Source organism: Fopius arisanus, unplaced genomic scaffold (genome assembly GCF_000806365.1).
Source record: "Fopius arisanus strain USDA-PBARC FA_bdor unplaced genomic scaffold, ASM80636v1 scaffold00006, whole genome shotgun sequence".
NCBI lineage: Eukaryota > Metazoa > Arthropoda > Insecta > Hymenoptera > Braconidae > Fopius > Fopius arisanus.
In genome coordinates, this window is record NW_011887745.1 from 585,670 (window position 1) to 601,049 (window position 15,380).

At 36.7% G+C, this 15,380-nt stretch overlaps 1 protein-coding gene across 1 annotated transcript; it reads right to left on the minus strand.

The window, feature by feature from the left end:
- Nucleotides 1–7,626: 7,626 nt before the first annotated feature.
- LOC105273609 (defective pharyngeal development protein 4) lies at nt 7,627–13,357 on the minus strand (the record flags this gene model as incomplete). The annotated part of the gene is given in 2 exon segments (XM_011316141.1): nt 7,627–9,309; nt 12,786–13,357. Coding segments are annotated over 2 exon segments (1,272 nt in total). The 5' UTR covers nt 13,005–13,357.
- Nucleotides 13,358–15,380: the final 2,023 nt, after the last annotated feature.

The window sequence follows — 15,380 nt, forward strand, 5'->3', positions numbered from 1 at the left end:
ATATTTTGGGATATTTTGGGATATTTTGGAATATTTTGGGATATTTCAGAGGTTTTTTGAACGGGAGGATGTAGAGAGGTGGTAAAGGTGGAGGAGGTGAAAGAGGGTGGAGGAAGGTGAAGAAGGGTGAAGGGGGGCAAAGGGGAGGCAAAGGGGGATTTTTTGGTATTGGGGCGTTGTATTGAAGAGAAGTAGAAGGAATTCCATCCATCAGCCAAGGCTAGAATACACGGTGCGTTAGTTATAGGCAGTTGGGATACATAAGTATATACCTTATGGACGGGAGGCTTCTGCCGCAGGCATGAGCTCACATGGGGCCCAAAAGACCAAAGAAAGTGGCGAGGGGCCCGAGTGGAATGAAAGAGGAAGATGATGCTAGTTTGGCAAGGGGAGTGAAGGCAACCATGGAAAACGAGTCTCAGGATTTCTCAGGTGTTGATGACCAGACATGGAGGCGGCGAACACAATCGCAAACATGTGTCCATGTTATATGGGTACATAGAAATGGAGGCGAAACGTCGGTCTCGCAAACACTCTGGCAAAGGGCCCCGGTTACCCTTTCATCTTTTCATCTTCTCTTGTACCTCGTACGTGTATACATTTCTCTACCTCAGGCATATTCTCTGTACCTAAATTTTCGCTATCTATTTACGGCTAAAAACACATAAGAAACACATATTCTACCAATTTACTTTTATTCCTTCACTCCAAGGATTTTTCTTGTTTATGGCTTTTGGAAACATCGGGAAAATTGCAATCCGTTAAATTTCAAAATACTTTACTAAACTGGTTAACAGTATTATATTTTACCAATAGATTATTTTCTTTTTTTTTCTTTTCGTTATCTCGGTGTTTTTATATCGAATAATACTCGCGCCGACGGCACGATATTCCGGTCTCTCGTGTTTCTCTCAGAATGTCGTGTTGTGTGAAGGAATTGAGGGAAAAACATTGCGGTTTTTCTGTTCTATTACAAGTACTCGTGGAATTCTATTGAAAGATTGTATTTGCTTTTTGTGGATTTTTCTAATAGAAATAATAGAAATTACGCAGCCCCCCTCCCGCGCATGTTCAACTGAAAGTTTAAGGAAATGTTAATTATGAAAAATCTTATCCCATAATTTTATCTCAGGGATTTCTATAAAGTTCCAATAGAAATTTAATAAAAATGTTTTGTATGTTTCTTTATTTTATAAACAATAATGAGACATCACATTCATGTCACTTTCTCATTATTTTTTAAATCTAAAATTGCAAGTGCAATTTTGTAATTTTACCATTTTGTTGCAGTGTAAAATTGTGGTAGAACTTGACCTGTGGAGTTCCATGAGAAATTCAGAGGAATTTTTTGGGGAAACCCCCAGGTAATTCCTCGAATTTTTCCAACGTATGGTAGCAGTTCGCCGAAATAACAACTCCGTATTATTTAATTCAAAAAGTTCATTCCGTTTTCTCCTCGTGTTGGATGACATTTCCTCTCAGGATTATTCATGAGTCGCCAGTAGCTCCACACGAAGAACTTTCCGAAAGGTATACTGTATAACTGCAACATCACAGGAACAAAAAAACAACAAAAGTTCTAGAACACGACCCCCGACACCGCCCCGACAGAATATATCCCCAATCAATCGACATGCACGTCTCAATCCCCGAAATCATCGCCTATAACATTCTCTTCTTTTAGATTTATCATATATTCCGACGAATGAATAAAATACGAGATCCCCGAGGAAACTTCAAGTTAAGGAGGGGAAAAATGCAAGAGGGAGGAGGGGATAAAAATAAAAAAATAGAAAGGGAAAACAACAAAATCTGAAACTCGAAGACATGCCGGGGGGTATAAAATCGAAGAGAAACATTTTGCGTGACACGCGAACAAAACCGAGGGCTGTTGTAAGATGGATATTGTATATAGGGCGTCTGAGTACATATATACTGCCAAAGCATGCCCAAATCCTGCACTGTACACACGAGACGAAAATTTCTGTTTACCAAAATGTTATTTACATGCCCCAGGGAAAAAATATCCAGACAACTCTCGATATATTTTCAAATCGATCCGAACCGTTAGTTGTTGGACTCCGGATGTTCGATCAGTTCTTAGTTCGAAGTTCATTGGCATAACAAGTATTTTTTGCACAATTACTCATCAGCATGTAACAAATTTTTTCATTTATAAATTATCATATGAATTTATTCATAATATTTGAATTATTCCTGGATTATCACCACATACGAAATCAAATCAAGTATAAAATCACATATTAATATATCTCTTTAAAGTATACTTTAAACTTTACTCCACCCCATACGTTGATAATCCATAAATAATTAACCTCACTAAAAATACAAGATAATATTAAAATTATTATTTAATTAAATGAAAATATTAAATCGAATCAACCAAAAAATTTACTTGATTGAATTAAATATTTTTTTAAATTTATTTATTTAATTTTTTTTTAATATTTTTTATTTGAATCAAAGTTTTTTTATTTTTTTATTTAATTTTTTTTCCCACCATTTGAAAGTTATAAAAATACGAAGAAACTTTCCAAGAAAATATTGAACTCTGTCAAGAATATAAATCCCATGAAATATATATTTTCTTTTCAATACTAGTCTGTACCGGTAAAAAATAATGTTAAGTTTGAGTGTAAAAAGGCTTGACATTGGTTGGTCGCACTTGGTTGTTGCTCTTCATCTCTTCCGAGATGATTGTGTCCAGGATAGCCTTCCCCGAGGCACCGAGAGCAACCCGAGTTACTTTGCCTTGTTAAGACACCGCTCTTCTTCACCGCCTCTATATACCCGGGACTATATACATTTGTCGGTGTATATAGTCGGGACAGAAAGGCTGGGACGTAATGCCGCATGAATAATCGGATCTCGGGTACCAATTTGCCATCGGTACATGCCATCGGTACATCCCCCAGTACATCCCCCAGTACATGCTATATCAGTAGTATATACCATTGTACATCGATGGACAGCTTGAATATCATTCACCTCTCCCTTGTTTCATCAAACATTAATCCTTGTTACCCTTTAGTATTCATTTTTATGTTTTCTCTTTATCCATTGTCTTGTTATTATGAATTTTCTATGTACCGGTCTATTCGTATCGGAAAACTGGGGGAAATGATCGATTTCACTCGAGTTCCCGATGTCAGGATCACGTAATAAGACATCTCAGTGTGGATTATGTATAAAGCTTATAGGCATGTATAAACGTTCAATGTGGTTATCGATTTGACAATGGTCGAATGTTAAATTATATGTACCGAGGATATTTGATGAGTGAAAACTGTCATTTCAATTGCGGGATTGTTTTGAAAAGTGCGGGAGGTTGTTGGGATATGTTATTGTTTTCTTTATCGATCCTTTTAGTCGACGGAAATAATGTATTGAACGCGGGAAATACACGGCTAGCAATTTTACAATTTATCTCAATGTCGAATTTTTTTTATTTTCAAGTTGTTAATTGGAGACTATCAAAACTCAAATTTGAATACAAAATTTATTTAATATTTTTCATTTTCAGTATGTACTGAGGAAAATTATTAATTGCGGTTTTAAAGTAGATGGAGAGCGCCAAACTCAAATGGAAAGATTTGTAAAAATTTATGGACAATTCTAATTGAAAACGATCGCTCATTTTTTTTGTTTGTGAAAATTCATGAAAATTGGAATTGTAATGTTGAAGAGTTTAAATATCCCAGGAATTAATTGATTGATTAGTGAAGAATTCAGAGCATTCCGTAATTATTGTACGAATTTCCAGTGAGAGATAACCGCCACTTAAATTTTCTGAGTCGCTTCCGTAATCGGCGAGCGATTGCCAGTTCCGTTATTGAATATTTCTCGCCGTGCAATCATCGATGTATCTCGAAAACTATCGACCCAAGGCGGAAATTCGAAAAGACATTTTTTGTAGCTAACTAAATTCCCCCGAAAAAGTGCCTTTTCAAATTTTTACGTAAAATCAATAGATTTTGAGATCGAACGATATTTAATAGACCTGGATCATTGAGCTCTGGATGCACCACTTTATATTAGTCGAATGATTCACCACTTGATGATATTTCCGGTCAGTTTGTTTATAAGATGATTTCTTCGGGTACAAAAACTCCGGAACATCCGACTTGTACCTCTTGAATGACCAAAACTAACCCACGATGACTCAACTAATTCCTTTCTGTCTTCGAGTTTGCACCCATCACGTGCCTTTTATAGTGATGGAATAAAAACCAAGAGCTCACCACCGATTGGTGTGACTGGCCAGTCACTTTCACGGTTGGAGATTTACTCCTCACCCCCCAAAAGAATTAAAAAACTGATGGGAGTGAATTGAAGACGCTATTGTTCAATTATTATCGCATGTCACATTGAGTTAATTATTTTCCCCCTTTTCCATCCTACCCTGCATTCAATAAACACCCGCCAAAGGATCTACAGTTGCATCTAAAAAAAATTGAACTATATTTAAAAATGGATTAACGATTGTTTGTTAGGATTTACACATAAAAATAAATGGACAAATGACATTACCGTTCACCTTCCGTAAACGTGAGGTCTAATTTCAACGTCTAGTTTCGTAAAATAAAAAACTAAACTAACCCTGAAAATCGAAGAGGTATTCGCTGAAATTTGAAAAGTCGGAATTTTTGAAAAAGTATCAGGGGAGGATGAAAATCGAGGAGGTAGTCACTGAAATTTGAAAATTCGAAATTTTTGAAAAAGTATCAGGGGGACATGAAAATCGAGGAGGTATTCGCTGAAATTTGAAAATTCGGAGTTTAAAAAAAAATCGAGGAGGTATTCACTGAAGTTTGAAAATTCGAAATTTTCTGAGAAAGTATCAGGGGTGCATGAAAATGGAGGAGGTATTCACTGAAATTTGAAAATTCCACATTTTTGAAAAAGTATCAGGGGAGCATGAGAATGGAGGAGGTATTCACTGGAATTGAAAAATTCGAAATTTTCAAAAAGTATCAGGGGAACATGAAAATCGAGGAGGTATTCGCTGAAATTTGAAAATTCAAAATTTCCGAAAAAAAAATCAGGGGAAAATGAAAATCGAGCAGATATTCACTAAAATTGAAAAATTCAAAATTTTCAAAAAAGTATCAGGGGAGCATAAAAATCAAGGAGGTATTCACTAGAATATGAAAATTCAAAATTTTTAAAAAAGTATCAGGGACTCACTGAAATTTGAAAATTCGAAACTAAACTAACCCGAATTTTTTCTCCAGTCCGTAATGTTTCCTTCCAATTACTTCCGAATTATTAAAAAAATGACACTTTGCCCCGCGTTAACAGATCTGTCACAATATTCTGTGAATATTTTTCACCGAGCAAGAATCACCTCTAATCATTAAACTTCGTTTGTTCTACCCTGTAATTAACGTCTCGAAAGAGAAAAAATAAAATCCACCGAAAATGGCTCAGACATCGTTGACCTACCCGTAGGACGTTAATTGCGTGTATCTTCGTGATCCCCAGTTGGTTAGTTGGGTAATCGCGTGACGAATGAATATACGCGCAGACGTCAGGGGATAGCATAACACGATCAGTAATTCTCTTTTTTATTTACGGAATAACTAATGTGCCTATTGATTTGAGCCATTCAAAATATCCTGAATGAAACCCAAGTGTTTCATCAAACGCTATCCACCTTTTCATTCCTCATTTCCGATCATTACAGAAACATTTATCATTGCTACACCTAAATAATCATTACGCCTCACAAAATAACTCAATATCATCACTGTGAAATTACAAATAAGTCCTGCCCAAATGATGATACAAACCGAGGGAATAAATCTATTGAATACTCAACTCGATTATTACATTGTTACGTCATCGGCACTTTGTCGAGTGTCAGAAACATAATGAAAATGTTATTATATTCAATAAATTCTAGTCCTCACGTCAATAACAATTAATTGAATAGATTTTCCAATCTGAGAGAGGAATCATTTTAAAGGGCAGTTCACTGGTTAAAGTTCCATCTCAATTTTCAATTATATGTCTTCGAATTGCTTTGATTTCCTCTAAAAATAGATAATGAATCTCTGATTTATAATGAATATTTAAGGAAATTGGGATCTCCATTTTAAATTATAATTAATTACTCATTAAAGACTTGAATTCTCATGTTCATGGTGCACTTTAAGGTAGTACAATAAATATAATTGAATTATCAGCATTTTCATTTAAATGATTCATCAATGACAAGTTCTAGAGATATTTCCCCTCATTTTATCGTTTTCGAAAAATTGACGTTTTTTACTAGAAATTCAATTTAAATTTTTGATATTGAAAAAGGAGAGAATAGGGCAGAAGAAAACGTGCGTTGTACATTTTATTCTGAGAATATACGGAAGACGCTTTCGCCTACAAACAAACAAATTATATGCGCTCGGACTAATGATGATTTGTTTAAATTTCAAAAGCCGGTGCTCCATCAAAGGCCCCCATACCCTCACCAAATGTTGTGCCTTTTAAACGTGGGAAGAGCACTAGCCGAAAATCGAGGGATCAGGAGAGAGAATGCGGATGAGAGGAAAGAAGAATAATGCAGTCTCGGAGTCCCTCCTTGAATTTTGCCTCTCCTCTGATTAAGGATGAGACTGAACGTGCTGGAGAAAAATGGAACTGAAATAAAGAACGAGTTTAGAGATTAAATCGAGAGGAGCAGTCGACAAAATACATCTCGATAGCTTAATAACCAATCGACTCGAGTCCCAAAATTTTCATTAAAAAAATGAATGAATGAGTAATTAAAAATATTAGATAATATTCGTAAAAATGTTAGAATTTCCTCTAGTTTAATAAATATTGCTGCTGGTTGACGGTTAAATAAAACAATTTTACGTAAGATTAAAAAAAATTGCAATTCCAATTTCCAAAATTTCAATTTGATCTCAAATTTCCCATTCTATACCGTTTTTAATAAAATCTACCGTTCCACAAATAACAAATGCCAGTTTCATATTTGTATATATATTTACAATAATTTATTAATTCACGTATAATCCTAGTACATTTACAAATACTTTTTCTGTCTCCACAAGTCACTTGCACCCGAAATCATCCATACGAAATGCAGAATAATATTTTGGGTATATCGCACATACGAAGTCGTCCGATTACGGAGAAGAGTTGATAATAAAAATACATTCGTCGAAACAGACTCGATAGTACAATTGAAATAACGGCATTATCACTGGGATACAGATTATTCAAACCTACGCTTTCCTACATTGCACCGATCTATATATATTTTATATATATTCTCCTCTCATTTATCGGCATTTCGAACTTTTATTTCAAAGTCAAAACACACCAACAAGTCGAAAAACCTTCTTATTATCTCTAGATAATCATCACCCCCCATCTACATCACTCATTGCAGACATACAACAAACCACCGTCTGCCTCCACATTTCAGAGACTAAGAGAGAAGGGAAAAAACATCGATCGCTAAAAGTTTTCCACAGTCTCGATATTTAGCATCAAGAGAAACGGTACAATTCCTCGATAAAACCACCACTGGAATGATAATTTCTTCGACAATCGATTGTAAATCGAGTGATCTATTACACGGAGAGAAATATTTAGTAAAAATTACGGAATTTTCAGTTCACTTACCGATTACGGTGTTGATTCGAAAAATTTAAGTGACGGTATCGTTATTTTTCACCGATAATTCAGATAAAAATTATGGAACACCGCGGAAAAATTCCGTGACTTTAGATAAAAATTACGTGACAGTTCCGTAAAATTTCCGACAACCACATTTCGCTCCAGAATTACGGAAAATACACGTAATTTTTATTGAATATTTCTCTCAGTGTATCTGAATTCCTAATAAAATCATTTGAGCGAATGAATTAATTCGAGGACACGGATAATTCCCCGAATTCAATCAATTTATCGTCTCCCTTTTAAAATTACAACAATTTTCACTCAATCATTATCAGTCGGACATCATCAGCCAAGGACAACAATCATTAATTATCAATGCAACTGCACGAATTTTTAATAATTCAATTGACATCTTCAATTGACAATAAATAATCAAATTGTCAGGTTATTATGCATTGATTGAACATGTCCCTCTCAGGTGGCGCAAAAACTAAAGTTAAAACTTGGCGGAAAAATTGCGATAATGAGAATAAGAGGAATAGTACCGGCCTGAAGTGAAGCCGTATGACCTGCACAAGACAGAAGAAAAAAAACCTTGTATTTTCAGGTTGCAGTTCCATAGGGCCTGGAGGCAGTGATAGAGTATCCAGCATAGAGTGGTCTTGGTATCAACAGTGCAGTCTCACTATTCCTAATATCCTCATGCTCCTTGACTCTATCCTTATCCTCATCGTCATCATCATCTGGTGCAATAATATTCTCAATAGTGAACGGTTTTTTGGCTTTTTTGTGACTGTTTGTTTGATGGGAGAGAGGTAAAACAGTTGCCTCGAGTGAGGGTGAGGTTCTTGGTGTATTCTGATCAATACCAGCGACATCAGTACCATCAGCATAACTCGGTGATAATCTCGGTGATGAGCTCGAACCGAAGACAATGTCGGGTGGTCGATAGATTTTCGAGGGTAATGTTGGGGATTGTTCGTCATCGTACAACCTGTCTCTGTAGATGTCGTAGGGGATGTCACGTGGTGAACCGACGGCTGAGCCACTCTCCATCGGTGGAATACGCGTGCAAATTGCTCGATTGTCCGGCATTTCTGATGTGAGAAGCGATTGTCTGGAGGACTGGAGATAAGCGGGAAGGTGACTCATGTAGGTACCATTGAATGTTGAGAAGGACCAGGTGCCATTTTGCAGGAGGGATGTGTCGTATGGTCTTGCGACTTCCGTTGGATCAGCGATTGGGCCGTTACTCAGGCGTTGTCTTGCCTCTGCTGACAGGAGATAGTAGCTTGATGCTGTTTCCGCTGTTGCTTCAAGACCAAAACCACCTGATCCACCCGTTGATGCTACCATCATTCTCCTCTCCTGCATCTCCCATCGGAGGAGGTCCTCACGGAGTCTGTGGAGATTTGCTGCGTTCAGGCTTCCTGTGGTACTTGACACTGGGGCTGATACACCTGGTGGCTCTGAGTGCGGTGGTGGCATTGATGATGCTAGCGCCTGTAATTCTGACTTCAGCAGCTCTTTGTCAGGCTTGTGGAGCTTGAAGCGTTTGCGACGTCTCAGCAGGGAACCGTTTTCGAACATTGATAGGGCCGCTGGGTGGAGGGCCCAGTATGCACCTTTTCCAGGACGGTGAGGACCCCTTGGTACCTGCAATTGCAATTCAATCGTTTGAGACATTTTTTATTTTAATTATGATCAGGAAATTGGTGGTGGCTGGTGGTGGCTAGTGGTGGCTAGTGGTGGCTAGTGGTGGCTTCACCCTCGTTATCAAACGACCGCGCTATTCGTAATCGGATGGACTCGGAAGAAAATTGTCCGTCATGTAAATATACTTGGGATAACGCAATTAAAAAATTATTGTCTAAAGGGTTTATATAAATAAATCTCCGCTCTTTTCATTAGTTTTCTTTAGTTTTCATTAGTTTTCGTGAATTTGTTTAGCATTGGTAAATTTAATTCATTATTTAATTAATGTAAGAAGTAATTTATCTAATCCGATTGAAATTGTGGAACGAAGTAAATAAATTTCCGGGACTTCATGAGATGTTTTTCTGTAGTTTCATAAAAATTTGGATAGATAATGCAATGCGTCGCTCATGATTGAAGTAATTAGTTATCAAGTGCTGGGATTTGAGTAATCGACGGAATGCATAATTATTATGTACCCGGAAATGAAGATTAAGAACAATTTTATGAATTTATGTGGAAACTCTTCGCATGCGCAACTGATAAATTGATTCGCTTTTTAGATTAAAAATTTTTTTTTCTTCCCATTGTTGATTTTTCATTGAGCATTCGTTAAGAACAAATGATAAAAACACTAAACTAATTAGTTACTTCCAAGAGTTTAAACAGATAAATCCGTTATTGACCACAAAATGTAATTGGTAATAACAATTGGTTTTTGCTGGGAGTATTACCTATTTTTTTCAATCATCAACATTGCATCACGTAAAAACGCACAACAATTTCACGGATAAAGGCTTTAAGTCCTGGAAGTAATAAAACTATTTTCTCCGTACATTCACCAAAATGTCTTTTCTAAACCCCAAGATGTCAGTAATCAAGTGAATGTTGACATCTCAAGGTGACCAGCGACAATTACGATCAATGAGAAAATAAAAAGTTCTTGATCTGTCGACAAGTCGACAATCTGCTATCAGAAAGGACTCACGAGAAGTTGATAAATCAGACCATTTCTTAATAATATGAGTACATCGTCACATGATGTGCATCACCCACGCATCGCCCCCCTGAGAGCATGTACTGCAATAATTTTCATGTGTCACTGGCGAAACGGCAATTGCCACTGAATATTCAACGTTTAAATCATGCAAGCCCCTGCCTAGTCGAGTCTCCAGTATTCTCTGGTGCTAACAGAACCGATTAATTGTGGCAAGAGAATTTTATTTAAATTACCAACAGTGATCGACAATTACACTTGACACAATTACATTTCCAGTGGAAAAATGCACAAATTTTTTAGAGCGACAAAGTGACGAGATTTCTGTGAAATTCTTCGTTGTAGGCAATTAATCCTTTGAATATAGAAGTAATTATTGGAAGAATGGAACGAAATTGGAGGAATAAAGAATTTTAATTTTTTTTTTCAATTTTCATTTTCACGTTTTTAATTGAAAATTCATTCAAATTCCAGAAATTGAAAATTCAATTATTGTTTTGACTGGACTTTCAAGAAGTTTCTAAGACCAAATGATGATGTAGTCTCTATTTTAAAATTAACATTATTTTCCAGTGAATACCAGTAACCGCTTCACCTGAGATAAATTTAATTGGGAGAAAGGGAATTCTCTAGAATTTAATCAATTTCATTTTATCACTCGTATTGATTTTTTATTTTCCATTGAATTTCTTTCCCACCAACAGTTGGACGTGCCCACAAATTCTCCAATTCCCCCAAAAAAACTAGAAGTAATTCTCAATATACTATTCAAACAAAAATATTCCTCGTCATTTAATAAAAAAAAAACTTGAAACGAAATGAAATTTCATCATGACAACGAGGGTATCAATAATGGTTTTGTTTTTTTCCGGAGTTCATATTTCCGTAATTTGCCAGTTTTTCCCTCAATTTTTCATAATATCTGTTGAGAATTTCCTATTATCTCGTTTCACATCCAACTAATTTCAACTAATGAGAGACAATTTAACAGGAGAGCATGTTGTCATGTAAGACAAGGACTCGGGAGTAAATTCTAGCGTCCATTATCCACTATGATTAAGTATACTTCTGTGGGTTATGGCAAAAGAGGCCTTCTCTTCACCAGGTGCAACTCCCGCACGATCGTATCGCCTATAAGCCACTCTCTTTACAATGTATACTTCCACTTTGGCTACAATGTCATTAACTATTTGTCACGCCTTTGCTGTCATTACAAATTCAGTGTTTCTCCCAATGGCAAAAATAGGGTGGAACAGGGTTAGAGAAACATACGTATTGACTTTGCAATTGATTCTTACAACTCCTCGGTGCGAAGAATAAACTATTTAAATCCCCAGGGACAACAATATATTAATTACTTCATCTCCTCCATTCATTTATTTCTGCCACAATCATTAATTATTTATAACTCTTTTCCCTGAATTATAAATTTCTTCGCTCTTTCAATAGTCAAAATTACGCAGAATACTTCGCAATTATTTCAGGCTAATCGATTACTTCATCTCCTTCACTCAATTTTTTATTACAATGTTATTAACAAATTGTCACGAATTTGACTTGAAAAAAATTCAGTGTCTCTTCGAATGGACAAAATAGAGATTGAAAAAATTTGTTTATTGTTTTTATAATTCATCTGGACAACTTGTGTCTAGAATTTCATTGACTTCATCCACTCAATAAAAAATTATTGCCAATTAAATATTATTCAAAAATTGTTGACAGCTCGGGATTTTTTTTTACTGTAGATTCGAATGAAAATCGATTGTTCATCGATGTCACCTTGAAAATGAAATATAAAAAATTATTAGAACTGCGGAACAATTGATCTACAAGATTTTTCGTTACCCTGTCGAATTACAAATTATTCGAAAGAATGAATTAATATGATCAATAAAATCTGCTTCCATTATTTTTCATCGGAAAATAAAATTATTTCCATTGAGATTTTCGAGACATTTGATAATTCGATAGTGACAATCCATAAAAACCGGATATTCGCTCGACTTTCCCCTGAATTTTTCTCCTTAAACCCAATGACATGTCTTGTTCGAGAATATTATTATATATATTATCGATTTCTCTGAATCTAACAGAATCTATCCGATCTAATTGTTTCCAGTGTGAAGAGACTTTCAATCGCCGATTTTCTGCGTCAAAGTACCCAGCAATAATTACCCATAATTCGGAAGACAGACTGATACATTATATTCCACGACAGAAAGGTGCGAAACCGATCATTGGATTTGGCAGGTGTAAACCAGATGGTGATCCAAAAAATAATGATACAGGTAGACTTTAGCGTGTGCCGTCGGCACCTCGCCACATGCCTGTCCATCACGATAAACTCAAGCCTACAGTATCGATATCCCCAAAGTAAAAATAATAAATAAATATAAATAAATATAAATAAATATAAATAATTAAATGCCCTCCAACTCACCTTAATAAAGCAATCGTTGAATGACAAATTATGGCGCAACGAGTTCTGCCATCTCCTCGTATCTTTCCGATAATACGGAAATCTATCCGCAATGAATTTATAAATTTCCGCAAGTGGCAGCATTTTATCTCTAGATGACCATATAGCCATGGCCGTAAGGGAGATATAAGAATACGGTGGTTTCTGGTCACCATAAGTATCTCGCGACGGTCGAGGCATTATTTATTTAAAAACCAATCAATCCCCGAACAGAATTCTCCGATCCACTGAAACCGTTCAACTTATATCCATTCAGAATCTCCAGTGACGTAAACCTTAATTATCCTAGTGTATCCTTCTTAATTAAACAACTTGATCAATGATTATTTATAATTCCCGGTGGTTGGGGATGAATTTTAATTTGTTGATTGGAGTTTTTAGGGGTAATGTCACTGTCACTTAATCACACAGGATTATCAGTATTCCTGTGATTTCACTCTGGATGTTGCACATCAACATTTAAAACACTTGATTCGCAGCACTTCTGGGAGCTGGTGGTAATTTTTCCTACCGAGTCGAACTCTCGTGTTCGGGAGCTTTTGGCGCACTGCCAGCCCAGACATCCCCACACCCCCGCTGAAAGCAACTCCCATCAGTTTTCACTGTGGTGGAGGTACATAAGATCATCGGGGATTGGTTGTTGTTCATGTGGAGTTGAGCGGTGATAATGATCGGTGGGAGCTCGACAACCACCAATCGGTTGACGATACCAGTTTTCCAGTACCTCCCAGTTGTCCGTTGGAGAAGGGGATCATCCATGTGGTGGTTGGCTCCCCCGTTGACGTCTCACCAGCTCCAGACCCTCCACCATTCTCAAATACCTCCACATCCTCGTTCTCTCCCAGGAGGAGGAGTTCCCCCAGGACTCCACCCCGACTCAACTTTTTACTTCATCTTTTTCAATTGCCGTTATTCTTTTTTCACTCTTTATTTTTTTTTTACTATTTTATACTGGAATGGCAACTTGTTTCCACGGCCCTAGGTATACTATAGCTTAGGTAATGATTGATTAATTATTAATCGATTGATTACTTTTTTTGGGGGGTTTTTTGGGGGAAATTGTGGTGAGATTTTGGGGTGGGTTATGCGAGTTAATGGATTATTTTGTTGTTTGTCGGGGGGTGGGGGGAGGGGAGTACAGATCCTGAAGATGGGATATAAGCACTCATGTTTAACGACACTGTGGGGAACCCAAGTAGTATAAGACAAGGTTAAACGGCCCGTGTGAGATGGTAGGAAGAAAGGTAATTGATTTCACGCTCGAGTAATTGCATCTCTTCACGGGTGGGGAATACGTTAGGGGGTCTTAAAAGTACATTCGTATAGCCAGTGGTTCATGCCTCGTACGTTATGGCCGCGAATGCCGATATAACCGGCCAAACTCACGCCCCTTTTTATACTTTTCCACGTTTTGCTATGCACAATGTAATGTGAGCGGTTGTACTTTTTCTTTTTCTTTCTTTTTTTTTATTCTTTTAATTTTTTGGCTCGTTCGAGCCGTTTGTGGGGGTGGTTTTATAGGTTTTAGCAGATGAGCATGGGCTTTTGTTATTCCTCAATTGATTACCGGGGAATGCTTTCCCAGTCGAACTGTCGGTTTTTTTTAATACGGCGTATGGAAATTCTGGGGGGTGGAGGAGTGAATTTAAAGGGGTTAAAGGGGGCTGAAAATGGGGGTGCTTTCAGATTTTATTTATTGGAATTGGATTGGAGTTATGTTGTAAGAGGGAGAGGGAAAATGTTGAGGGGAATTTCTTGGGGGAAAATGGGTGAATCTAATTTCGGGGGAATCCTGCTAGAAGTTCCTGACGCGATTTAAAAATTCAATATCTTGGAATTCTTCGTGGGTGAAATACAAAAAATCGCGCGTCTCCGAAGTAATGATCGCCATCTTGTGGGTTTATCGATATGTCGGCGATCACTATTTAAAACAAAAACGCTGATGTATTTTTTTTATTCATTTTTGAAAAACTTGAGAATTTATCGGTGAAAAATGAATTAAAATTTTTTTTTTATAACGGATAGACAATTCTCATATTGTCTAATTTTTTAATTAATTAAATTAATTTGCATATATTATTTAAAAGTACAATATTTTTTACGTGCATTTCCGAGGCTTCAATAAATTAAGGCACTGGGTTCTTTCGTCATCCTGGCTCCATCTGCCGGTGAAACTCGGGGAGTTTGATCTCTCATGATCAAAGAGGATTGACTAGGTAGAGGTTCAGATCTGGGGGTTTGAGTTACCCCAGTGGCATCGTAGTACTACACCCCAAGAGAGGGAGGGCGCCTGTAACCAAAAAATATCAGGAGACCATGAAAATGGAGAAGGTATTAAGTGAAATTTGAAAAATTCAAAATTTTCGAAAAAGTATCAGGGGGGCATGAAAATCGAGGAGGTATTCACTGAAACTTGAAAATTCGAAATTTTCGAAAAAGTATTAGGGGAACATGAAAATGGAGGAGGTATTCACTGAAATTTAAAAATTCAAAATTTTCAAAAAAGTATCAGGGGAGCATGAAAATCGAGGACGTATTCACTGGAATTGAAAAATT